Consider the following 26,856-nt stretch of genomic DNA (forward strand, 5'->3'; position numbering starts at 1 on the left):
ATATCGGGAAGGAGTATAGGGCTTAAAAGGCAACTGAGAGATGCACAGCTCACCATCCCTTACTGCACCAGACCTCCAGGCCATGCCCTGAAGCTTGTCAAAACATAATTATCACAAGCTGAAGACAACAAACCTATATTCCAGTGTTCAGAAATGCTTCTGCCCTACCTTCTATTTAATACATCCCTAAAGAATTAGATGGCAGACGGATTAGCCATAGCTGTTATAGTTATAAAAGAATTTTTTTTGAAAATCCTCATGAGTGTTTGCCAAGAAGCCCAGAAACCACCTTCCTTGCCAAGTTCCTTAGTTGCTGTTAGATCACGAAAATGGAAAGCTCTGGGCAGATATCTGGCATGGCCAAATTGCAGGTGATGGGTCTTACAAGCACGAGAACCAAGTAGGCAGTGACCATCCCCGAGACATGCCTTCTCTCCATGTTTCTGAGAGGTTTTGCATAGCTGGTTGACTGAGGAGAAACCATACAGTTTTCCCACAAAAACTGCTTAACTGACAAGTGAAGACCAAGTCTGCTTGCAGTGAAAAATATGGTGCAAATCCCATCCTTTCATTATGGCACACAGAAGCTCTACCTTATTTATTGCTACTTTAAAAAACATACTATTGACCTAAGTTTCTTGAAATGTCCTCCAATTGGTCAATTTTATAATCCTAAGAAAATATAAGTGTACTCGCTTTTGGCAAAGAGCACAGTGGTTACAAACTTTAGAAATAAATAAAAGTAACAGAGAGCAGCTGCTACCACAGACTCTTATACGGCATCCAAGGTTATAAACTCTTATGGGCTACTTCTGATACCCTTGGAAAAAGTCTCTCAGAGATTAAAAGACAGATCTAAGAGGCATAACACTTCCTATCAATACTCAGTTTTAAATGCACCTTTGCATGGATTGTATTAAACACTCCCATTCTAACAACCACAGACAACTCTTTCCCTCTACCTGAGAGCCTTGGCCAGCAAGCTATGGCCTGCGGACACTTGCAAGGAGAGCATGGTGCACCTCAGCACGTGCACTTGTGACACAAGGGAAGACGCTCTCTGAATTGTGTGCATTCAGCAGGCAAGACCATATTTAAAAAAATTTCTTTTTCACTTACATCTTTCTGGTTGGAGTGGAAAAACCTGAGTGCAAAGTTACAGGATTGGGATGCAGCAGCATACTGACCTAGGGATCCAGCGTATCGGGTCAAAAGATAACTAGGTTGGAAGGAAAGAAAAAAAACATGTTATACTTACCCACCTCTAGTACCAAATACCACACTTCAAACTACTATGGCAGAGAAATAGCTAGACATATTGAAAAAGTTCAAACACCCTGCCATAGAAATAATCTAATTCACAGAATCAGATTAAAAAAAAAGAGAGCGAGAGAGCAAAGTTAACTGAGTTTTGTGGAAGTTCTATGCCATGCTTTCTTACACCCAGATGATCAATGGAACACAAGTTATAGGAGAACAAAAGGCTGTCTTCCTAAAACAGCTCTAGAGGGGATAGAGAAAATAGCCTTGATTCATCACAAAGAAGAGTCAAAATACAAATTCAAAGGATCTCTGAGGTCAACAAATAAAGTACATGTGTCAAACTCAACTGCAAGGCAGAAATAAAGGCTTCCAAACAATGTGTGTGCTAAGAAAAAGGGTTCACAGCATACAGCTGTTTGCTGTCTCTGGGGAAAACTTTCCTACCATTTCTAAATTGTACAAAGTTAAAAATTACCACAAAATGCTGGGAGACATAAAACTCTTTCTGCTTTGCAGTGGGTATAAAATAGGTGATTATTTACTCTAAAAAACTTAATCCCAGGAACAACTTTACTGCTAAAATCAAAAAGCTAGAATTCCATGTATAAGGACCCCCACACCGGTGTAGCTGGCTGCTCATTATTCAGAGTATATACTACCAACCCAATGGTGTCATGCTGGATATGCTTAGCGTCAAGGCTGGAGTACAGATCCACCACTGGTTCAAATGCCCCTAGCATACAGTAGATTCGAACAAGCAGCAATTTGAATTGAGCATTGGAAGGGCTGTGTGTTAATCCCTCTTCCAGCAAAGTCAGGGCCTGCCAGACAGCAGTCTCGTCACCTAGAACCAAAATATAACAGCATTATCCACAGATCTTGACAGCAAATGGAGGTTTCTCAAAAACAAAACCCAAAACCTTACTGATATCATCACCTTCCTCAAGTATTCCAAGAATGAGTTTAGGTGGCAGAGAACAAATTTTAGATACACACCTGTAAGCAAAATAAGGAATTTCCCTGAATAGGCAGTCCCTCAGTAGTTACTTCAGTTCTTAAAATATGCATATGAAAACCATGGAAGCTTTAAGCTGCTAGGTCTTATGGAGGGAATTCACAGAATCTCACAGAATCCTCAATTCTAAGAGATGGATTTTGAAGGAGAACTGGAGTCCACCAACATTCCCAGTACAGGATTTTCTCCATAAGATCCCAGACAGATGCTGTCTCTAGACAACACTTTTCTTCCATATATAACTCTACTAACAGGATGTCAAATAATATTTGAAAAAAACTGCTCATTAACAATCAAACTAAAATGATACACTTTTTGGCCTAACAAAATTCAAAAGGATACATGCTTCAATAGTCTTAAAGATTAAGTAACTTCCCTTTTATGAATCTATCTGAAGAAAATAATATGAAATGCAGACAAAGCTTTATATACAAAAATATTCATTGTATTAGTAAAACCCACACATGGAAACATCCTACAACCACTTGACATTAATGAAGAGTTTTTAACAAGGGAAAACACTTATGCAATAATATTCAATAAAACACACACACAGAATTCAAATTGTGTGTGTGTGAAGAGTTGGTTTCAAGTCTACAAAACACGCAGAGAAAGAGAGTAGAAAACATATAAAGATGTTACAGTGCCTTTTGGAAGCTGGAAAAGTGAGATTAAAATAAACTGTTTTCTGGGCTGTACCCTTGGCCTGGCAGCTAAGTTTGGCATGCTTTGCTTCGGCAGCCCAGGTATGGTTCTCAGGCGCAGACATATACCACTTGTCAGCGCCATGCTGTGGTGGTGACCCACATACAAAATAGAGGAAGACTGGCACAGATGTTAGTTAGCTCAAGGTGAACCTTCCTCAGCAATCAATCCATCAAACAATCAATAAATAAACTGTTTTCCAAAATTTTACAAGCTACTTTTACAGTCAGAAAAAACAGCTAAAATAAAAGCTCCACACACTGAGCTTTTAAAATTATAATCTACATGATTTTTCCAAGAGAAAAGAAACAAGATATAACCAAAAAGTGGGACTTTAAATATCATGCATAAATCCTACCCAAAGCATGCAAACTACCCATAATCTGCTCAAACTACCTTATGATTTTCATGTATTCCTTTGGAACTATAATTACTTTTACACAGTAGTAATCAGAGCATAGACCCAATTTTGTGGTCTGCTCTTTCACTTTTAGGTGTTTTCCCATGTTGCTACCTGGTCCTCACAATTGTAATTTATTTAATTCAACACTCTAAACTCTACCTAAATTCTGAAGCAACACTAGATATAAGACCCAGAGATAAGAGTCACAGGTGGTTCTTGGCCTCAAGAGTCTTAGAATTGAGTAGAAGAGAGCTGGACAATTAGAGAAAATAGATAATTTTAAGAAGTCCTAGTTATTCAAGGATAACTAGTAACAGAAAATAAAATCTTAAACATTTCTTTAAAATGGAAACAAAATTTCAAAGTAAATAGCAAAAAGAAAGTTTAATTTACACTTCTTCCTGAACTATTAAACCAAATATTATGAAGACATTTATTATTTTATTTTGCAAAATTTAGGATATAACTACAACTCTATGCAAATTCTTCACCAAATCAAAAAAGCATCAAGGGTTGATGAGGTTTTTTCGGAGACTAAATTTTCTAACTAAATTTTGTAATACAAAAAAATGATAGAAGATAAATAAGTTCTGGGGATGTAATGTACAGCATGGTGATTATAGTTAACAATACTGTATTGTATATTTGAAAGTTGTTAAGAGTAGACTTAGTTCTCATCACAAGGAAAAAAATTCTAACTATTTGAGGTGAAGGATGTTAACTAAACTTATTGTGGAAATCATTTCACAATATACACATGTATCAAATCATTAGGTTATTTACCTTAAACTAGTATAACGTATTATGTCAATCATATCTCAGTAAAACTGAAGGGAAATAAATGACATCCTTCACTCCCCATTTTACTTTTGCAGCATAATCATAAAGAAATGCCTTTTTGCAGAAGTATTTGAGAGCATCATCAATTTCTTAAAGCACTCTTCTTAATCCTTTCACATTCGAATCAGTCTCTTTCAACATCCTCACCAATTTTGTACAGATTTCTAACTTTTGCCAGACACACCTTGAACAGTGCCCATGCCTATGATTGGAGCACTTCAACATCACTTTCAAGAAATCTTACATCTTAACTATAATTAAGGAAATCTGCAATTTCCTATGTATTTGCACTGTATGATTTTGAACAACTTCTTTATCTATTGTTATGAGGCTAAATGAGCTAATTCGTGTAAAGCACTTTTGGGTGCCTGATGATCAACAAATGTTAGTTGTTACTATTATTACATTGTCATATATCTTGCTCAAAAAACAAGAGACCAGCAAACCATCGTCACCATGGGCAAGAATGGATTCTAGTGATAGGTGGGAAAGGGTATTTGTGTAGGGACCAAGTTACCAAGTAGTGAGTTAGTTAATGGTTTTACATTAAGTTGACTTTTACAGTCCTATGCAACCTCATAAATCTGGGGCTCAAGAGAGCAAATACTCTGAGAAAAAGGATTTCACCCCTATCTGTTACAATACAGTGTAACAAGTACTATCACATGGGTATACACAATGTCCTACAAAAGTTAGGAAGGGACATAAAATCTGCAATGAGGAAGGGGTGAAATCAAGACAGGTTTGTCAGAGACACTGATTGAATAAAAGTCTGATGGAGGAGGTAAGAAAGTTATTTCAAAGACAGGCAACATGATGTTCAACGATAGTAGCAAAAAAAAAAAAAGTAGATTCAGGGCTATGAGTACGTAAGAATCTGGAGATGTAGTGAGAAGCTGGATTAGAAAGAGCACTGTAAACTATCCTAAAAAGGTTGACCTTTACCCTCAGGAAAATAGGGCACCTCTAAAGGATTTTAAGCATGAGGATGATAGTTTCAAAACTGAACGCTCCGTAAAACGATCCGTGAGGGTAGAGGTTGTGTCTATCTTGCACACCACTGTCTCCCCAGCCCTTTGTTTCTTCTGTAGTTCATTTTTATGAATAATATGCAATAAGTACCTAAAGTTATTTTTTCCCAAAAACTGCTAATCAGAGAAAATGTGAGCGGGTGAGCCCTAAAGAAAAGGCAATCTCAATACCATTTGCTGAATCATCCTTCTCTTGCTCAATGACTCACAAGGCTTTCTTTACCATGTATTATATTTTTGTCTTAAAAGAGCTAATCAGAACTATATTCCAAATAGAGTGCATTTTTCTGTATATAAATTTTTTAAGTGAGTATAAAGAGCTCTTCTGCTCCATGGTCCTACACATCTATCTCTCAATCAGTTTCTCCGTATTTAATTACTATAACTTTGTAATAGGTGTTTACAGTCATTACTCACTATTAAGAAACATTTAAAAGCAGAACAGATATCCACTTATTTAAGATTATCCTGATTACAGGGAGAGGGCTACTTGGAGCCTTGTTCTTCCAGAAGCACCCTGGAGAAGCACAAGGAAGAAAAACCTAAAAGCATAGATCAAATTCTTGGGTTATGTGATTCGTCTAAGGATCTATAACCAATAAAAACAAAGAGTAAAGTTAAATGGAAGTCACTGCTCCTTACCTGTTTCCCTCCATATATCAATGAGCACATGGACAGCAAGGAGACAGTAATAGTCTGAAAATTGCAATTCGGTTTTCAAACAGGATTTCCCTATAGGGAAAAAAATCATATCTATATTTTAACATTTATTCAACTGTTACTGCCCCAAAGGAGTTTTTTAAAGCAGGAAAGTGACAGGAGGGAGAAGAGAAAAGAGGAAAAGAAAATGAGAAGAATGGGGTAAACACCAGAAGAAAAATATAAGCCATGAATCAAAGGATTCAAAAGAAAGTGAGACCACACTCTGCTGGAGCAGAAGGAGGGGTTCCAGAACAGAGGTGACATCTGAAATGGTCCCAAAGGGAGAGCAGCAAGATTTGGAAGAAGGTTTTAGGTGAAGAAAAGAAGTCAAGGACCATGTATAACTAAAGCAATACTATGCTCATTACTTCACCTAATATTTTAGAATAAAGTTAAGAGAAATATTGATATCATCTAGTCAGACAATTTATATTTTATCACATATATCTAGCAATCTGAAGATCATCTACTTCTAAACTAAATATTTAGTTTACAATGTACCACATTCCTTTTGTGCACTTACATAGACTATATATTAAGAATATTATGGCCTATAAGCAGAAAATGTAACCATTATCACAAATTCTCTGCAATTCACATGCGCCCCAATATGATAAAGAGTCAGCTCCCAGATCAGCAAGAATATGGACAACTGGAAGCCAATTATAATTATTGAAAACTCTAAGCTTAAGAAAGGCTTTGCATTTTATTACCTGGCACTTTTTATTATTTGTCCCACTTGACAAAATATTCTCTTTGCTGAACTCATTAAAACAGCATGCTATGAGTAATAAAAAAGTGACTTCTGAGCCCTAGCAGATCAGGGAACTACTGCACATTTTGAAAGGTTGCTCACCAAATTCCAGTCCATGCTGGTACCTTAACATCAGTTCTCTAACCACACTCAGTTTCTGATTTTTATCCATAGTGTGGTACAAGCCAAGCAACCTTGTCAGCTGCACCACACATAAATGCTGCTGCAGAGCTCTGATGTCAGCAGGCAGTGCCAGCTTATCTTCTGTCGGTGTCGACAAAGGAACAACTCCAAGCAACTGATTAATAAACTGCAAAGTGAGAAAAAAAGGAGTAATGGTCTCAAAACAGAACTAGTCTTTAGTAGGCCACAACAAATATTGAAATGGTCTAGAAAAAGACATCAAGAAAAAATGCAAATTAAAACCCCTTTAGTATACCATTTTCTATTGGCTAAAATTGCTAAAACAAAAAAATATCTAACAGCACACAATGCTGGTGAAACTCCAGTGAAACTGGCACACTCATTCATTGCTGGCCAAAAGTATTTTGTCAATACCATGTATTATACACACTAAAAGACTAAGAATTGTGAAAATGTTTCATAAATTATAACCCCTCAACATAATTTATAATGTAGCAATGAAAAAGTTTAATCAGGAAGACTGTAGAAAAGAGCAGATTACAAACCAACCCAACTAACCTACAATTATACTGATATACAAATAAATTCTTTAAGGAAACATTACACATTGAAAGGAATGGTTATGTCACGTCAGTGGCCTTAAACTGCTTTTTCAATTAAAGTTTTCATTTTGAGATAATCGTGGATTCACATGCAATTCTAAGAAATAACACAGAGATCCCATGTACCCTTTACCCAGTTTCTCCTAACGATAATATCTTGCATTAAAATGTTTTTAGTTCTTTAAATTTGGCAAGAATTCAAAAAAACCCCAGTTCCAGTCCCACATTTATTCAAAACAGGCTTATTTTCACTCATTTCCAAAATCCTAATAAAATGACAATAAACAACAAAAAAGAAATCAACCCCCAAGGATTAAGAGCATGTGAAGAGATGACAGCAAATAAAAACCATGAACAAGATTTCAAAAGAGAAAAAGTAAAAGGACAGGTGCTAAGTAATAACCAAAGTATTGTGTTGGGGCCAAGAAAGCTGAAATCTAACAGTCTGCAACGAGGAGGATACCAATAAGCAGCAAGCCTATTCCAGCAACGGGACCTTGGAAGACTCAGAAGGGCACCAGGTATCTCTGAAGGATAAAGTGCTAATGGTACTGAAACAGGAGAATTTGCTAAATTCTGTCAAGGAAGTTAGACCTCTCCCCAAGTTCACAGACAGACTTCCTAAATCCAGCAGAAGCCTGGAGTTTTCCTACCAGAAGCTGAACCAGAGACACTGTAGATTCAGGGACAGCAGGCATAGCTGGAAATGGGAATAAAGTAAAGCTTTGCTTATTCAGTGAGGAGAGCCCCAACCCACCTCCTCCTCCTCCCAACCAGACCCCAGAATGCTACCAGCCAAATGTCTAAGTGCCCAGATAGAGACAGTGGCAAACAGGCCCTGTGAAAAGTATTTCTGAGGTGAGGAGTGAGGGGAGGTTTGGGGGAGAACGGAACAGATCTATCACCTCATCTTTTAGACTACAGTAAGAGGAGTCTTGTATCTTTATGGTTTTGTCAGACTGATGGGGATGAATCGAACAGAAACATATTAACTCCAAGAAAGAAAGCTGTGCAAGAAAGGTAATCCCCATATACGAAGTGGCTCAGCTGTGAATACTTACAGCCATAAAAACAGAAATACTGAATAATGACTGAAGTATACGGGGGGCGGGGGCGGAGTATGTAAGGGGAGAAGTGGGATGTTATAAACGAAATGATCACCTTCCACAGTAGGACACCAATAGATGAAGACTATAACTGTAAAAATAAACAAACAGCTATACCAGCCTCTAATTTAGAAATATGGAGGTAAATAACAGAAGAAACAGGTAAGAGATGAAAGTGATTTGCCAGTAGAGAGCCAGAAGGAGGGGTAAGGATGGCAAAAGCTGCTATTGTCTTTCAATGTAAGCCTTGTAGTATTAGCTGACTTTTTCAAATTTATACATGCAATTTTTTGATACAAATAAAAACTAAATTACAATAAAATCCCACTCATCGTGCAGTTTCACAACTGTAATGATTTTGCTTCAATTCGTCTACAATTGTATGAATTTTAATTATTGCAATCAAATCACATTGGTAACAAAGAAACTATAGCACTAGTCTTCATGTTTGTGATTAAATGCCTATATAGTTTCAACTGCCAGCTCTTTCATTCTTGTAAGCCATTTTTTATATTAGTTATGCTTATTATTAATGCCTTCTTTAGTGAAAGCTAAAGAAGAATCTTCCAAACAAGTTGTCATGAAACAACACATTCATTCTTTATTCTAGTCTGTACAGTTCTACTGTTATGCAAAAAACCCCCTTTGAAAACTGGAATCACTTTATTGTTTAGCTTAAAACCCCAAGGCAAAGGAAACAAAAGATAAAAACATCATCCTGGGTGAGCCACTCCAGGACAACTGGATTCAACGGCCCACTTTTAGGGGTTAGTCCCATTTTTAAAAGATTTGGCTCCTAATTCACTAGGACAAAGTTCTCAGCTTGAACCTCACTTGGACAGTATGCAGTCCTCTGACAAACACACAGCTGAGTGGCAGGATTTTTAGCTACTGAAGTCATCCTACACTTAAAAAGTTGTGGCAGCAAAATTACCCCTTCCCAATGAAAAACTTACAAAGGACTACAAGACTCACTGCAACAGCTTTAAATCCTTTGTCTCACAGAACAATGACTACCTTATCACTGCTAGTATTCTAGCATTTCTAGAGGGTTCCTCTCAATTGATCATCACTATATGGGGTCACAGGAGATGACCTAAGATTTTCAAACATATCAATAAAGTAGAGCTGCTGCTACTAGATTCATATTAACAAACCTTTACGCATCTCAGCTGAAGGCAATGTAAGTGTTCCTCTAATGCAGCCCCATCATGCGATGCTTCAACTTATGAGACGGTAACCACTGTAAGACATGATGGACTATTCCCTGTCTTAGTGCTCAGCATTTATTATGCGCAACAAACACTTACTGAATGAATCTCTCCCATATCGTTCTAGATTCTGCTTAAATCTCTCCAGTAACATGAAACTCACATACTGTATTTTTAGAGAATTCTGACTACTAAAAAGATCTTTTTTCTCACTGAGCCAAACTCTGAATTCCCTCTAACAACTTCTTGCTGGTCCCAATTCTCATCTCTCTTCTACAAGAGAGTTTTTCATTTTTCAAATATGAAAAAGGAAGTACTCTGTCCTCACCAGACCAAACCTCTCTCTTCCACTTGACCATTTCTCTCTCATATGCTTTCAAATCCTCCTACAACCCAGAACCCTCTTTTCTGGCTATGTTACTATTTATCCAGAAACTTCTAAAGGTTGGCCTGAGCCCTGTAAGGACAGCATCCCAAGAAGAGCTTTACTGAACCAAAGTGAACAGTGACAGTCATTGCAGAATCCAATGAGACCACTGGCTACTTACCAGTTTGAGAATGCACTGTTCCATCTGCCCTAGATGTGTAGCCTCAAGACTGCCAAAGTGTCAAGCCCTGGTGGGCTGAAGATATGGTCACCAAACAAATATTCAAGTCATCTCTACTGTGCTCCCAATGCACTTCATACACTCCACATGGGGATGACAGAAGGCTTTCTGGAAGAACAGGTGGTGGCAGCCCAGTGACAAGAAGACTTTCAATCTTCACTAATCACAGAGTTTTTTACGAGTAAAGCAAAGTCATAGTCAGTATACATGCCACGATTTCTTTATATGGTGCTCTATCCTACCTTAGGCACACTGTTCTTCTAAGTGGTAGAATACTCCAATTGCCCTTTACCAAGGATACTCTGGGCTAAATGCCAAAATCCTTTAATGTGGAACACGGTATAAAGTTCCCATCAATGGGTGAGAAATCTGACCCAATACATGTTGCTATGGAGGAGAAGTCTAAAGATAAGGTTCTCCATCTCAGTGTGTAACTGATTTATATTTGTTCATTCATATCAAAAACTCCCAATACATGACAATTGACTACAATGTGGTACCCTGATTAGAACCCAGAATGAAAAAAGACATTAATAGAAAAACTGCAGAAATCCAAATAAAGCCTAGAGGTTAGTTAACAGTAATGCAGCAATGCCAGTTTCTTAGTTTTGAAAAATGTACCTCATAACTTAAGATGTTAACATTAGGGGAAGCTGGGTGAAGAGTATAGTATAACTTTCTGTACTATCTTCATGACTTTTCTATAATCTAACATTATTCCAAAATACTAATGTTTATTTTTTTTAAATCCCTAAGACTTAGAGTTTCAGATTGCCTCAGCAAGAATAAATCATAATTAATGATTAACTGTTATACTTTCCAGCAAATCAGAGACAAGACATTAAAAGGAGAGTCTACTGGACTTCATCAAAATTTAAAACTTTGCTCTACAAGGGATCCTGTTAAGAGGATGAAAAGACAAGGTAGAGGCTCGGAGAAAATATTTGAAACCACATATCCAACAAAGAACTTGTATCTAGTATATCTACAGAACTCTCAAGACTCAACAGTAAAAAATAAAAACAGGGTCCAGGCCCATAGTGTAGTAATTAGGTTCAGAGTGCTCTGCTTCAGCAACCCGGCTTCACAGGTTCGGATCCTGGGCACAGAATGACACCTCTTCTCAGCCATGCTGTGGCAGGTACCCACATATAAAGTAGAAGAAGACTGGGACAGATGTTACCTCAGGACTAATATTCCTCAGCAAAAATTAAATAATTAAAAATAAATAAAAACAAATCAACTAGAAAATGAGCAAAAGACATAGACATTTCACTGAGGAGAACATAAGATGGCAAATAAGCACACGAAAAGATGTTTCACATCATTAACCATTAGGGAAATGCACATTAAAACCATAATGAAATATCACTACACACCTATCAGAATGCCTAAAATAAAAAATAGTGACAACACTAAATGCTGAGGAGGATGCAGAGAAACTGGATCGCTTACACACTGCTAACAGGAATTTAAAAGGTACAGCCACCATGGAAAAGTTTGGCCATTTCTTAAAAAACTAAAACTAAACACGTATCTACCGTAAGAATGAGCAACTGCACTACTAGGCATTTTCCTCAGAGAAATAAAGACTTATGTCCACACAAAAAACATGCACACACATGGTTCACAGCAGCCAATATTTCTAATAGCCAAAAACTGGAAACACGCAGATGTTCTTCAACAGGTTAAAGAAATCATGGTACATCCATTCCATATTCCATTTTATTCAGCAATAAAAAGGAATGAACTATTGATACATGCAACAACGCAAATGAATCTACAGGGAATTATGCTGAGAGAAAAAAGCCAATCTTGGAAGGTTACATGTAGTATGATTCCATTATATAACATTATTAAAATAACAAAATTATAGACATAGAAAACATATTAGTAGCTGCAGGTGGCAGGGGAGGAATGGGGACAGGGGGAGGTGCAGGGAGGTGGCTGTAGATAAAAAAGGGTAGCACATGGGATCCTCGTGGTGGAAGTGTTCTGTATCTTGACTGTAGCGATGCACACACGTGAATCCACGTGTACGACATACTGCACTAAATACACACACAACACACCACACACACACATAAATGAATGCATGGAAAACTGCTAAAATCTGAATAAGCTCAGTGTATTATATCAATACCAATTTCCTAATTATGATATTATACTACATTTATGCAAGATGTTACCACTGAAGCTAAACAGGTGAAGAGTATACAGAGCTCTCTGTATTATTTCTCCTACAACTGCATGTAAATCTACAATTATGTCAAAAAAAAAAAAACACATAAAAACAAAATAGGAGAATCCAATTACCCACCGGGGGCTTATTCTCATTGTGGATTAATGTAACAAGAAATCATGCCTTAATCTGATAGCACCGGGAACACTTGGCTTGCTAGCACACTCATCTTGGTATCCTCATGTTCACCACTCTCACAAATTTTAGAAAGGAAATCCAAACACTTAACCTGGTTACAGTAAATACAGGCACCCAACAGAATTCTGAACTGTACTTACTTTTGTACACTGTGTAGCAGGCAAAAGGTCAACAAACACCTTGAGGTCTGTAAAACAACAAGGTTTATCTCCAAACTTTTTAAAATACTGGAACATTAATTCTTCTGGATCACCTGAGTTAAAAAAAAAAAAAAATCACTAAATTATTCACGGACTGAAGAAATTTATAATTTAAGTTAAGAAGTCTGATTTGAAAAACACTTCAATTAAATTAAAACTTTGCTTGAATGAGAATGACAATGAGGAATGCAAGATGGCTTGCCCATTTAAAAATAAATACTTTTAAAAGGAATTGAATCTTACAAACTCAGTTTACCTCTTATTACACTTAGGAAATGTGAAGCTTTTCATTCAATTAGAGTTTAAATAGTGAAAAAGTTTTTAATAAAGTTCAATACTTAAGTTTATACGCAAACATTAAAAAATATGCTTCTTTCCACAACAGTTCCTGAACTACTTAACAAGTATTAAATAAATGTTAACTAAAGGAAAGCAATGTCTGTTATTAGGCACACCAACAGAAGAGAAAATAAATGGAGGCGGCACAGGCCAGTAACTCCAACGAGGTCACTCACTATGGAAAACTGAAACCTGGATATGCAGAAAGCTACCAGTTCATTTTGTTTTTTCTCAAATTAAAAGCAGAAAATAAAAATAATAAAAATAAAATGCTCTCAAATTGAACTAGATTTAAGAAGCAGAGATTTTTTAACCCAGGGTTTCCCTAAGATTTTAGGTCTTGATTCCTGTTCACATGTTCCTGGAAACAGAGGTCTACAGCTTTAAGCAGATTCTCACAGGACTCTATGATCCAAAAGAGACTAATAATCACTCACTGGTCTGGTAAAACAAAACCGTTGTAGAGACTAGATAAAGGCACCAACTGATAGGATGCGGGCTGGTAAGAGACAAGAGAAAGATGCGGAGATGGAACAGCAAGTGTCAAAGAAAATCCAAATACTTTTATATGTAGCTTTGGAAACAGAGCAATTCTTTGGAATCTATTTTAACACCATTTTGTTGACAGTCACGTGAAAATTTTCATGTGCAAATCTGGAACTAACACAGACTGAAGTTATTGAGGTAGACCCAAAGAAAGAAGTCAAAATGAAATTCAAAATTGTTTGTGAATAATCTACAAAGGGAATGAGAGAAGTCCACAGTTAATTTTAGAATGAGCTACAAAGAATATTAATTAGATGATTAAAAAGGTGAGAGGTGTTCTAGAAAAGGTTTTAAATATTAGAAGTGCTCACTGTCTCAAGACAACTAGTCCCTAAAAAAAAAAAAACCTCTTAAAGTTCATCAACGTTTAATGAGAACCAATTTTCCAAAATGATGGGGGGGGCTTCTTTGGAGCTTTATTTTAAAAAAACAAAACTGAAAAACTAAGAAAGTTTATTGTTTTAAACTTAACAAAATTTGGGGTCTAATTAAAACTATAAGGTAATTCTTAGTATGAGCAAAGAATTACTGCTTTTGGTGGGGGGAGTGCCATTTTTCAAACAACACTGTGAACTAGCAACACTCTGACACTCTTCACTTCTTGTGCAGTAAGCTAAAAAATAACCATTCTACAAAAACATCTAAGAGCCTCATCAAATTTCCTGAAGGCCTATCTTAATGCTTTAATATCTAAATCATTCTTTTCTCCCATCTTGTTGTTATCCTTGGAAATTTTCTCTTCAACTCTTAATTGCTCTAACTCCACCAGATGTCCTTTCATCAGTAGTTTTGTGAGTGCTTGGAGTAGATTTTCAAGAAATCTTTCATCTACTTCATGAAATCCTGAAACTTTTACAAAACTGACTATTTTACTTTGAAATTGATTTTTGACATTATTGTTGGGTCAGCAAGAGAATGCCTTACAAAGACTCTGAAGGAGTAGGGAACGATGCTAATTTTAACTCAAGTTGAATAGAAGATTGAGGGCTAATTTTATAAGCGATCCATTCATTAGTTATTTTCAGGGTATGAAGGTATTTGCTTCCCAAACACAACTATGTCATTGTCTGCCTCAGATAATAAATACTGCACTTGAGTATGAGGGCATCCCTGTATCTTCTCCAGGGTTCCCAAACACCATTCTAGTTTCTTACCCAGTTTGTACTCATCATTAAAACCTTGATGGCGTAAACGCCTAATCAGCTCCAGTTTAGCTAGATGTGGTCCTCGGAGATGGCGGGAACTTTTAGATTCTTCTGTTATCCGATCTTCTATAAACTTCACAGCTTCTTCTGCAGAATAATGTACTTCTCCTTCCAAAGAACTGTATATAAACACATGAAAACGTATGTTGTGCGTCTTTTGTCCATAAAACTTAAAGTCAGGTCACATGGATTTCAAGAAATAAATTTAAAAATAAGAAAAAGCACTTTGATAATTATAAGACAATACAAATGGGAATAAAAGAGAGCTATAAGCATATTCTGACAGAACATGGCATAAGATTACTCTTAATTGTGGTACTTGATTATTGATGAGTGACTGCTCCAACTCTATCTACACCACTTGTCAGCCACACTGTGACGGTGACCCACATACAAAATAAAGATGGGCACAGACGTTAGCTCAAGGCAAATCTTCCTGAGCACAACAACAACAAAAATGGATAATTTTGTGTATATAAAATATTTCCTAATAAAATATATAAGTAAATTTTATTACTTGAAAAATAAGGCTAAGAAGAATTAGATGATTTAGTCAACATTATAAAGTGAGCATCACACCACTAATTGGTATCTTAAATCCTATTTCTGTATTCACTTTTTTAAAAGATCTCATTTATGGTTATTGGAGCACTGTCTATAATAGCCAAAAAAAAAGTGTCTACCTACAGGGGACAGGTTAAATGAATTATGGCACATCTCTAAAATGGACCTCTCTTAAATCACTAAAAAGAATGAAAGAGATCTTTATGCACCATATACAGAAAGATGCCCAAGACATATTTTAAGATGGAAAATAACAAGTTGCAAACCATTATGTCTAATATGATCCCAGTCTTATGTTAAATAAGAATAAATATGCTATGACATGGACAGAAATAAACCTGGAAGAAAAGACACCAAGCTGGGGCCCGGCCGTAGGCCTGAGTGCTTAAGTTGCGCACTGCGCTTCCTTGGTCGGGGGTTTCGCCGGGTTTGGATCCTGGGCGCAGACCTAGCACCGCTCATCAAGCCATGTTGAGGCGGCGTCCCACCTAGCAGAACTAGAAGGACCCACAACTAGAATATATACAACTATGTACTGGGGGGCTTTGGGGAAAAGAAGAAAAAAACAGAAGACTGGCAACAGATGTTAGCTTGGGGCCAATCTTCCCAAAAAAAGACACCAAACTGTTATCAAGAGTTATTTCTGGGTCAGTTGTATCTCAATAAAACTGGAAAAAGAAAAAACGTTATTTCTGGGATGATAGATGACTAGGAACTAACACTTTCTACATTATACATTTCCACACTAATTTAAGATGTTTACAATGAACATGTATTTATTTTATAATTTTAAAAATGGAAAAAAATCTTGCTTTGAAAGGGATGCCTTATTGAGACAGAAAGAAATAATTTAATTAGGCTGACAATGAAATCCTTTTGCTACAACATATTAAAAAGTGTCGTTGTAATACAAGAAAGAAGACAACTTACTGTTCACCTTCAGCAGGAGGAGTCCAGGCCTCTTCAATCAGTCGAAAGACAGAATCGAAATAGGTCAGATAGAACTGCCAGTCATCTGAGCTAAAATCAGATTGAATGGTGCACAAAGAATTAAACCCAAGTTGTGACAAATCTGCCTTAGGAACCATGATATTCAACTTATTTTCTAAATCATACTTTAGTCTTTACTGGGAGGGCCCATCCTTCCCTCTGGGTTTCCTCTGCAGCCTAAAAGAGCAACGCTCCAGAGGCATTTTCAAAGTAAAAAACTTTTACGAGACTATTTATTCTTTCCTTCAATAAAATGACCAGGATTCGAAAACTAATTTTCTTAACAGAAAACTCCCCACATTGGCACTGCCTAAGTTGGGAGGAGGTGGGATCTTTCTCTTAGACCAATATTGAATTTGACCAATTCAAAAAATTAACGATTTTCAGCATTCATTCTGAAGACCCAATACTCAGCACCCTGGTGGCATAAGTACTGTTATATCTCTTTAATGAAAGATGAAAGCTCATCAAAAACTAAAAAATATCCAGAACACACTACTAAAAGATTTGACTTTATGCCCAGAAATCTCAAAAGACTTAGACAAGAAAAAAATCAATAGTGACAACTGAAAGCCCCACCACAGTCTCACAGACCAAGAAGCATCTACTCACTTTTTCAGTAAGAGGCGCCGGGAAAGGGCATTGCACTCTGGCCACCTGCTCAGCTTCTTGTACATAGCCATGCATTTATTTTCCCGACTCTGAATCTCACTTGTCAACTTCTCTACAATTAAAAGTTGTAAAAGTTGGTGAGCTAGTTTCATTTGCACTCAGAAAGCAGAATAAAGTCCACACAAAAGAAGGAAAATGTCACATTTTCTTACACACTTTTAGGAAATGGGACCACTATTAATAGATACAAACTATTACCTTTTCTTTTTTTTAAGATTGGCACCTGAGCTAACATCTGTTGCCAATCTTCTTTTCTCTTCTTTTACTCCCCAAAGCCCCCCAGTACACAGCTGTATATTCTAGTTTTAGGTCCTTCTGGTTGTGCTATGTGGGACGCCACCTCAGCATGGCCTGATGAGTGGTGCCATGTCTGCGCCCAGGATCCAAACCAGCAAAATTCTGAGCCACTGAAGCACACAAACTTAACCACTCAGCCACGGGGGTAGCCAAACAAACTACTATCTTACTAAAGATTATTTTTCTGGGGAAAAAAAGTATATTTCTAATACTAAACTTTTACAATCATTTTTTCTGTAAAATACAAGGATCCAATGTATTGAGGTGAGGATCTAGCATGTGGGATGCACTTATAAAACCCCAACAGCATCTAGGGTTTGGTATATTTAGTCCATAAACAGACGTCCCAGTCATACAGTTCTAAAACATCAAGTAAGCTTTGACTAGAATGGGATGAGCAAAGTGAGACATTATGAGGAAGACAAAAAAGAACAGAGATGAATCAAACTTTTTCCCACAAGCTGGGAACAGAAAAACTACAACTATATTTCTGACCAAATTAGACTTGCCATTTCTTTTATAATAGCTTAGCAAATTAATGATACCAACAATTACATTATGAATTTTCTATAGAGAATCTAAATTTTAACTATCGGCAGAACTACAATCTAGCTGAGTAAAAATAGAAAGCCTGACTTGTACCCATCTGCAAGGAGACTGAAGGTAGAGAGTAAGTAGGATTAAAAAAACCTCCTCCTATTTTTTATGTAATTGAAGTAGTTAACCGTCAGTTAGTGTACCAGCTTTAGGACAGCACACAGCCCAGGAAGGGATATACATACTTGAATAATACCAAGTTTCTCCACTGACTGGACCTAATGAGAGATCTGAGGCTACTTTTCTGCAGTTAGTTACTCCCAATGACTATAAAGGCACAATTTAAAAACTAGGTTTCTTGAAATAATAACTGCATTTCTGGGAATTTCTCCTAAAGAAATCATCAAACATGTAAATATTTAGGAACCAAAAGCTCTGTCATAAATGTCCAAAAATAGGGGAATGGTTAAATCAATCTGTGAAGTTTATACAAATCAGTTTCCAACAAAAAGGGAAGTATTTTCACAACAATGGAAAAGATCTAACTTCTTTAATATGTAAATTACTCTTACAAATCAGTAAGATTAACCAAATTTTTAGAATTAGGAAAAGGATAAGGAAAAGCAACAAGAGAGAAGAAAATATTAATGGCTTTTAAACAAAAGAAAAAATAATTATCCCCTATCATAATTAAATTAAAAATTGTAAGGTATGTTTTATCCATCAGATTGAAAAACATAAAAGGTTTGATATAACAGTACGATAATACAGGTTGGTAAGTATGCAAAGCAACAGGCCCTCTTCTTTACTGATAGTATTTACAGCTGAGGCAGAACACACACCGTAGCCTCTTGGAGGGCATTTGGTTTGCAGGAAAGATGTTCCTTGCGAAGAGCCTAAATATCCATCAAGGACTGGTTAAGCAAACTGTCTACATGTACAGAACTACAGAATGCTGGACAGTCATTAAAGACAGTGAGGTAGTGAGGTATAAATCTAGGACACACTGTTAAGTTACAAACCCAAACAATGGGTATACGAGTACAGAGAACAGAGGTCACAAATTCAAATGGCTTCATATGACATGCAGGTAAACAAAGAATGTTTGTACCAAAAGTACAGATTCTGGCTAGAGGCATTAACATTTAAAAATCTTAAACAAGGAGAAGGTGTCAAGATGGCAACATAGGCGGACTCTGAACTCACCACCTGTGGACACAACGAATTTACAACTACTCTTGGAACAATAACCCCTAGGAGAGAACTGAAAACTAGATAAAAAGAACTCCAACAACAAGGGACAGTGCTGACTGAGGCGGAAGAGGCAGAAATTCCTTTCTGGAGAGAAAAAAGTCACCTTTGAGCTGTGGAACCTCCCAGCCAGCCAGGAGCAATCTTAAGGAATGCAGCCTTCCATAGAGGAGTGGGGGATCTCAGCAGGGGAGCAGTACCACAATAAGCAGCATCAGGACTCAGCACAACCAAGTATCATAACACCTAGCTTTACTGGCTATTAACTACAACAGGGAATAACCCCAGAAAAGCTATCAGACATAAGGGGGAAAAAAGCCTGTTCTTAAAGGACCCACGCATAAATTCACTCATTTCAGAAAGCAATCTAAAATCACCAGAAAGAAAGATGCACAGTACATTGGTGAAAAGAGACTCACCTGATAGGCTCCAGGCGCATCTCGGTGAGAGGTGAGACCTCTCCAGGGACTGAAACATTGACGGCAGCCATTACTGTGACCTGGTGCAAGAATGCTGACACAGCCACTGGCAGGCACCATTGGAGTTCTTCCCCTGACCTGTTAGCCAGAGGTCTGCCTCATTCAATAAAGCATCAATTTAATCCAGCTTAGCCAGGGCCAGCAACCTGCTCTAGGGACTTGCCCCACCCAATAGAAAGCCCTAGGGCAACTTGTGGGCCTGCATAGACAGGGTGTCTGGAACCTTTGCAGCCAGGTGGGTGAATCCACCTCAGGTGAGTGGGTCCAGCTCAGCACAGCAGGGCATGCACAAGGTGAGGGCCTGGATTGGTGGAATTTGTGAGGCTTCTGCACTGGGGCAACTGGGTCCACTTCAGTGGGTTGGGGTGTGCACACAGGGCAGGACTGTGTTGATGGAGTGTGTGGCCCTGAGGGCAGTAGGGCATGACAGCTATACTACACTTGTGTTTCTCAAACAGCCACACAGGGGATCAGGCCCACCTTCCAAAGCCTGAAACAACTGGGTGCTCCTACACCTGGGCTGGCTCTGCTCAGCTGCAACCCTGAGAGAGCTGACAACAGCCTTGCAGGCCTGAGGCCTACAGCAATTGTAAGCCCCTGAGCCTAGCAACCAGCCACACTGGGGGCCTACCCACTTAACAGAAAAACTGCAACAGGACTGTGCTATTGGACTTTGCAGACAACCGTGTTGGGGGCTCACCAAGCTCAATATAGTGACTGAAAGGACCATAGCAGCCACATGCAGCTGAGCATTACAACCAGCCAGCCAGGGAGACAGCCCAGCCTCCCCAGACACCTGCAGCAAGAGCAGCCCTGCCATAACAGAAGGACACACAGCCCACACAGGGGACACTCTTGGAACAGTTGGAACTGCTGACGAGAGAGAAGGACACTGCTGGGCCTCATAAGGCATCTCTTACATAAGACCACCTCTCTAAGATCAGGAGACATAGCTGACCTACCTAATACCTAGATATATGCACAGAGAAAGAGGCAAAATGAGGAGACAAAGAAATACGTTCCAAGCAAGGGAATAAGACAAAACCTCAGAAAAAGAACTACAAGAAGTATAAATAAACAATCTACCTGACAACGAGTTCAAACAAATAGTCATAAGGATGCTCACTGATCTTGGGAGAAGAATGGATGAACACACTGAGAACGTCAACAAAGAAATGGAAAATATAAAAAAGAACCAACCAGGGGGCCAACCTGGTGGTGTGATGGTTGAGTTCATGCACTCTGCTTCAGCGGCCTGGGGTTCATGGGTTCATTTGGATCTTGGGTGCATACCTATGCACTGCTCATCAAGCTATGCTGTGGCAGGGTCCCACATGCAAATTGGAGGAGGTTTGCCAGACGTTAGCTCAGCGACAATCTTCATCAAGCAAAAAGAGGAAGATTGGCTTCAGAAGTTAGCTCAGGGCCAGTCTTGCTCACCAGAAAAAAAAGAACCAACCAGAAATGAAGAACACAATACTGGAAATGAAAAATTCACTAGAGGGACTCAATAGCAGAGTAGACGATACAGAAGAACAGATCAGAGAGCTGGACAAAAGACCAGAGGAAATCCCAAGCTGAACAGATCAAAGAAAAAAGAATTTAAAAAAAACAAGGACAGTCTAAGGGACCTCTGGGACATCAAGCACATTAATATCCATGTTACAGGTGTCCCAGAAGGAGATAAGACAGACAACGGGGCAGAGAATCTATCAAGCCATGCTGAAGCAGCATCCCACAGGCCATAACTGGAAGGACCCACAACTAAAAACACCCAACTATGTACCAGGGGACCTTTGGGGAGAAAAAGGAAAAAATAACAAAATCTTTAAAAAAAAAAAGAAAAGAAAAGATAAAGAGAGGATGCTACAACCCACAAGAGAAATGCAACAAGTTACATACAAAGGAAACCCCATAAGGCTATCAGCTGACTTCTCGGCAGAAATCTTACAGGCTAGAAGGGAGTGGCATGATATATTTAAAGTGCTGAAAGGAAAAACCCTATAGCCAAGAATACTCTACCCAGCAAGGTTATTATTCAGAATGGAAGGCGAAATAAACAGTTTCCCAGACAAGCAAAAACTAAAGGAGTCTGTCACGAACACACCAGCTTTACAAGAAATGCCAAAGAGACTTGTCTGTGTGGAAGAGAGAGGACCACAAATAGGAATAAGAAAATTATCAAAAACAAAAAGAAGAAAGAAAAGCAATACAATCACTGGCAAATGTAAATACACAATAAAGGTTGCAGATCAACTGCCTATGAAGCTAATATGAAAGTGAAAAGACAAAAGTACTAAAACTACCTATTTTTACGATAACAGGGTAACAGATACACACGCACAAAAAAAGGTTAGATATGATATCAAAAACATAAAATGTGGGAAAAGGGGAGTAAAAGAATAGAGCTTTTAGCAAGAGGTCAACATAAAGAGACTAGCAACTTAATATAGATTGCTATATGCATAGGTTATTATACATGAACCTCATGGTAATCACAAACCAGAAACCTATAATACACACACAAATAATTAAGAGAAAGTAACCCAAACATAATACTTAAAAAAGTCATCAAACCACAAGGGAAGAAGCAAGAGAAGAAAGGAACAGAAATCTACCAAAACACCCAGAAAAAAAAATAACAAAATGGCAATAAGTACATTCTTATTAACAGCTACTTTAAACGTCAAGGGACTAAATGCTCCAATCAAAAGGCATAGGGTGGCCGACTGGATAAAAAAACAAGGGCCATATATATGCTGCATACAAGAGACACAGTTCAGACCTAAAGACACTCACGAACTGAAAGTGAAGGGACGGAAAAAGATATTCCATGCAAATGGTAATAAAAAGAAAGCTAGAGTAGCAATACTTAGATCAGACAAAATAGACTTTAAAACAAAAACTGTAACAAGAGACAAGAAGGCCACAACATAATGATAAAGGGAACAATGCAACAAGAGAATGTAATACTTATAAATATCTATGCACCCAACATAGGAGCACCTAAATATACAATTATTCACACACATAAAAGGAAAACCAGACAGTAACACAGTAATAGTAGAGGACTTTTAACACTCCACTTACACTAATACATAGATTGTCCAAACAGAAGATCAATAAGGAAAGACTGGTCGGCCTTAAATGACACATTAGACCACTTGGACTTAGGAGATATAAACAGAACACTCCATCCAAAAACCACAGAATACACATTCTTTTCAAATGCAAATCGAACAGTCTTCAGGAGAGATCACATATTGGGCCACAAAACAGGTGTCAATAAATTTAAGACTGAAATAATACCAAGCATCTTTTCTGATAACAGTATAAAATGAGAAATCAACTACAGGAAGAAAATTGGTAAAGCCACAAATATGTGGAGATTAAACAAAACGCTACTCAACAACAACTGGGTCAACAAAGAAATCAAGGGAGAGAGGCCGGCCTGGTGGTGCAGCAGTTAAGTGCACACGTTCTGCTTTGGCAGCCCGGGGTTCGGATCCTGGGTGCAGACATGGCACCACTTGGCAAGCCATGCTATGGTAGGCATCCATATATAAAGTAAAGGAAGATGGGCACAGATGTTGGCTCAGGGCCAGTCTGCCTCAGCAAAAAGAGGAGGAATGGAAGTAGATGTTACCTCAGGGCCAATCGTCCTCAAAAAAAGAAAACAAAAGAAATAAAAAAATACCTGAAGACAAATGAAAATGAAAATATGACATGCCAAAATTTATGGGATACAGCAAAAGGTGTTCTAAGAGGGAAGTTTATAGCAATACAGGCCTAGCTCAACAAACAAGAGAAATCTCAAATAAAGAACCTAACAGTGCACCTAAAGGAACTGGAAAAAGAAAAACAAACAAAGGCCAGAATCAGTAGAAGGAAGGAAATAATAAAAATTAGAGCAGAAATAAATGAAATAGAGACTAAGAAAAGAATAAGAAAAAAATCAATGAAACCAAGAGCTGATTCTTTGAAAAGATAAACAAAATCGACAAACATTTAGCTATACTCACCAAGAACAAAAGAGAGACTCAGGCTCAAATAAATAAAATCAGAAATGAAAGAGGAGAAATTACAACGGGCACCTCAGAAATACAAAAGATTACAAGAGAACACTATGAAAAGCTATATGCCAATATATTGGATAATCTAGAAGAAACGGATAAATTCTTAGAATTATACAGCCTTCCAAAATTGAATCAAGAAGAAATAGACAATTGAATAGACCAATCACAAGTAAGGAGATTGAAACAGTAATCCAAAACCTCACAAAAAATAAAAGCCCAGGACCAGATGGCTTCCCTGGTGAATTCCACCAAGCATTCAAAGGAGATTTGATATCTATCTTTCTCAAACTCTTGCCAAAAAATTCAAGAGGGGACACTTCCTAACTCATTCTATGAAGCCAACATTACCCTGATACCAAAATCAGACAAGGACAACACAAAGAAAGAAAATTACAGGCCAATACCACTGATGAACATCGACGCAAAAATCCTTAACAAAATACTAGCAAATTGAACACAGCAATACATTAAAAAGATCATACACCATGATCAAGTGGGATTTATTCCAGGGATGCAGGGATGGTTCAAGATCTGCAAATCAATCAACATCATACACCACATTAACAAAATGAAACTAGAAACCACATGATCATCTCAGTAGGGGCAGAGAAAGCATTTGACAAGACAGCATCCATTTATGATAAGAACTCTGAATAAAATGAGTATAAAAGGAAAGTGCCTCAACATAATAAAGGCCATGTATGACAAACTCACAGTTAATACCATTCTCAATGGAGAAAAACTGAAAGCTATCCCTCTAAGAACAGGAACAAGACAAGGATGCCCACTTTCACCACTCTTATTTAACACAGTATTGGAAGTCCTAGCCAGAGCAATCAGGCAACAAAAAGAAACAAAAGGGATCCAAGCTGGAAAAGAAGTGAAACTGTCACTATTTACAGATGACATTTTATATACAGAAAACCGTAAAGAATCCACTAAAAAACTTTTAAAAATAATAAATGAATACAGTAAAGTTGCAGGATACAAAATCAACATGCAAAAATCAGTTGCATTTCTATATACTAAAACGAAGTAGCAGAAAGAGAAATTAAGAACAGAACCCCACTTACAATTGCAACAAAAAGAATAAAATACCTATGAATAAACTTAACCAAAGAGGTAAAAGAGCTGTACACTGAAAACTATAAAACATTGTTGAAAGAAATCGAAGAAAACACAAAGAAATGGAAAGATATTCCATGCTCTTGGATTGGAAGAATTAACATACTTAAAATGTCCACACTTCCTAAAGCAATCCACAGAGTCAATGCAATCCCTATCAAAGTTCCAACAACATTTTTCATGGAAATAGAACCATGAATCCTAAAATTTAGATGGAACAACAGAAGACCCCGAATAGCCAAAGGAATCCTGAGAAAAAAGAACAAAGCTGGAGGTATCACACTCCCTGATTTCAAAATAGACTACAGAGCTACAGTAACCAAAACAGCATGGTACTGGACAAAAACAGACACAAAGATCAATGGAACAGAATAGAGAGCCGAGAAATAAACCCAAACATCTATGGACAGCTAATATTCGACAAGGTAGCCAAGAACATACAATGGAGAAAGGAAAGTCTCTTCAATAAACGGTGTTGAGAAAACTGGACAGCCACATGCAAAATAATGAAAATAGACCATTATCTTACACCATGCACAAAAATCAATTCAAAATGGATTAAAGACTTGAACACAAGATCTGAAACCATGAAACTTCTAGAAAAAAACATAGGCAGTACGCTCTTCGACAACAGTGTTAGCAGCATTTTTTCAAATACCATGTCTGACTGGGCAAGGGAAACAATAGAAAAAATAAACAAATGGGACTACATCAAACTGAAAAGCTTCTGCACAGCAAAGGAAATCATTAACAAAACAAAAAGACAACCTAACAATTGGGAGAAGATATTTGCAAACAACATATCTGATAAGGGGTTAATATCCAAAATATACAAAGAACTCATACATCTCAACCACAAAAAAACTAACAATCCAATTAAAAAATGGGCCAAAGATCTGAACAGATATTTCTCCAAAGAAGATATACAGATGGTCAACAGGCACATGAAAAGACATTCAACATCAATAACTATCAGGGAAATGCAAATCAACCCTACAATGAGATATCATCTCACTCCCATCAGAATGGCTATCATAACAAGATAGGAAACAGTAAGCGTTGGAGAGGATGTGGAGAGAAGGGAACCCTTATACACTGTTGGTGGGAGTACAAACTGCTACAGCCACTATGGAAAACAGCATGGAGTTTCCTCAGAAGATTAAGAATAGATCTACCATAAGGTCCAGCTCTTCCACTGCTGGGTATTTATCCAAAGAACTTGAAAACACAAATGCATAAAGATACATGCACCCCTATGTTCATCACAGCATTATTCACAGTAGCCAAGACTTGGAAACAACCTAGGTGCCCATCAAGGGACAAATGGACAAAGAAGATGTGGTATATATACACAATGGAATACTATTCAGCCATAAGAAATGATGGAATCCAGCCATTTGTGACATGGATGGACCTTGAGGGTATCATGATAAGTGAAATAAGTCAGAGGGAGAAAGTCAAATACTGTATGAACACACTCATAGGTAGAAGATAAAAACGACAACAAACAAACACATAGCAACAAAGACTGGATTAGTGGTTACCAGAAGGGAAGGGGGGAGAGGCCGGCCCATGGTGAGTGATTAAGTTTATGCGCTCTGCTTCAGTGGCCCAGGGTTTCACTGGTTCAGATCCTGCATGCGGACATGGCACCACTCGTCAGGCCACGCTGAGGTGGCGTCCCACATGCCACAACTAAAATATACAACTATGTACTGGAGGGATTTAGGGAGAAAAAGCAGGAAAAAAAAAAAACAGATTGGCAACAGTTGTTAGCTCAGGTGCCAATCTTTAAAAAAAGAAGGGGAGAG

The 26,856-nt window shown here is 37.7% G+C and overlaps 1 protein-coding gene across 3 annotated transcripts in view; it reads right to left on the reverse strand.

Annotated features, from left to right (window-relative positions):
- Positions 1-26,856, reverse strand: part of NAA25 (N-alpha-acetyltransferase 25, NatB auxiliary subunit) — a 65,749-nt gene that overhangs the window by 19,462 nt on the left and 19,431 nt on the right. For all 3 annotated transcript variants that reach the window (XM_014858651.3, XM_014858652.3, XM_070516067.1), the window contains 8 exons: positions 17,221-17,332; positions 16,549-16,638; positions 15,004-15,173; positions 12,905-13,017; positions 6,816-7,023; positions 5,900-5,989; positions 1,927-2,107; positions 1,120-1,219 (listed from right to left, as the gene is read on the reverse strand). In XM_014858651.3, the coding sequence (XP_014714137.1) occupies positions 1,120-1,219; positions 1,927-2,107; positions 5,900-5,989; positions 6,816-7,023; positions 12,905-13,017; positions 15,004-15,173; positions 16,549-16,638; positions 17,221-17,332 (1,064 nt within the window). The remainder of the gene's footprint in view (positions 1-1,119; positions 1,220-1,926; positions 2,108-5,899; positions 5,990-6,815; positions 7,024-12,904; positions 13,018-15,003; positions 15,174-16,548; positions 16,639-17,220; positions 17,333-26,856) is intronic.

This window comes from Equus asinus, chromosome 8, assembly GCF_041296235.1.
Source record: "Equus asinus isolate D_3611 breed Donkey chromosome 8, EquAss-T2T_v2, whole genome shotgun sequence".
NCBI lineage: Eukaryota > Metazoa > Chordata > Mammalia > Perissodactyla > Equidae > Equus > Equus asinus.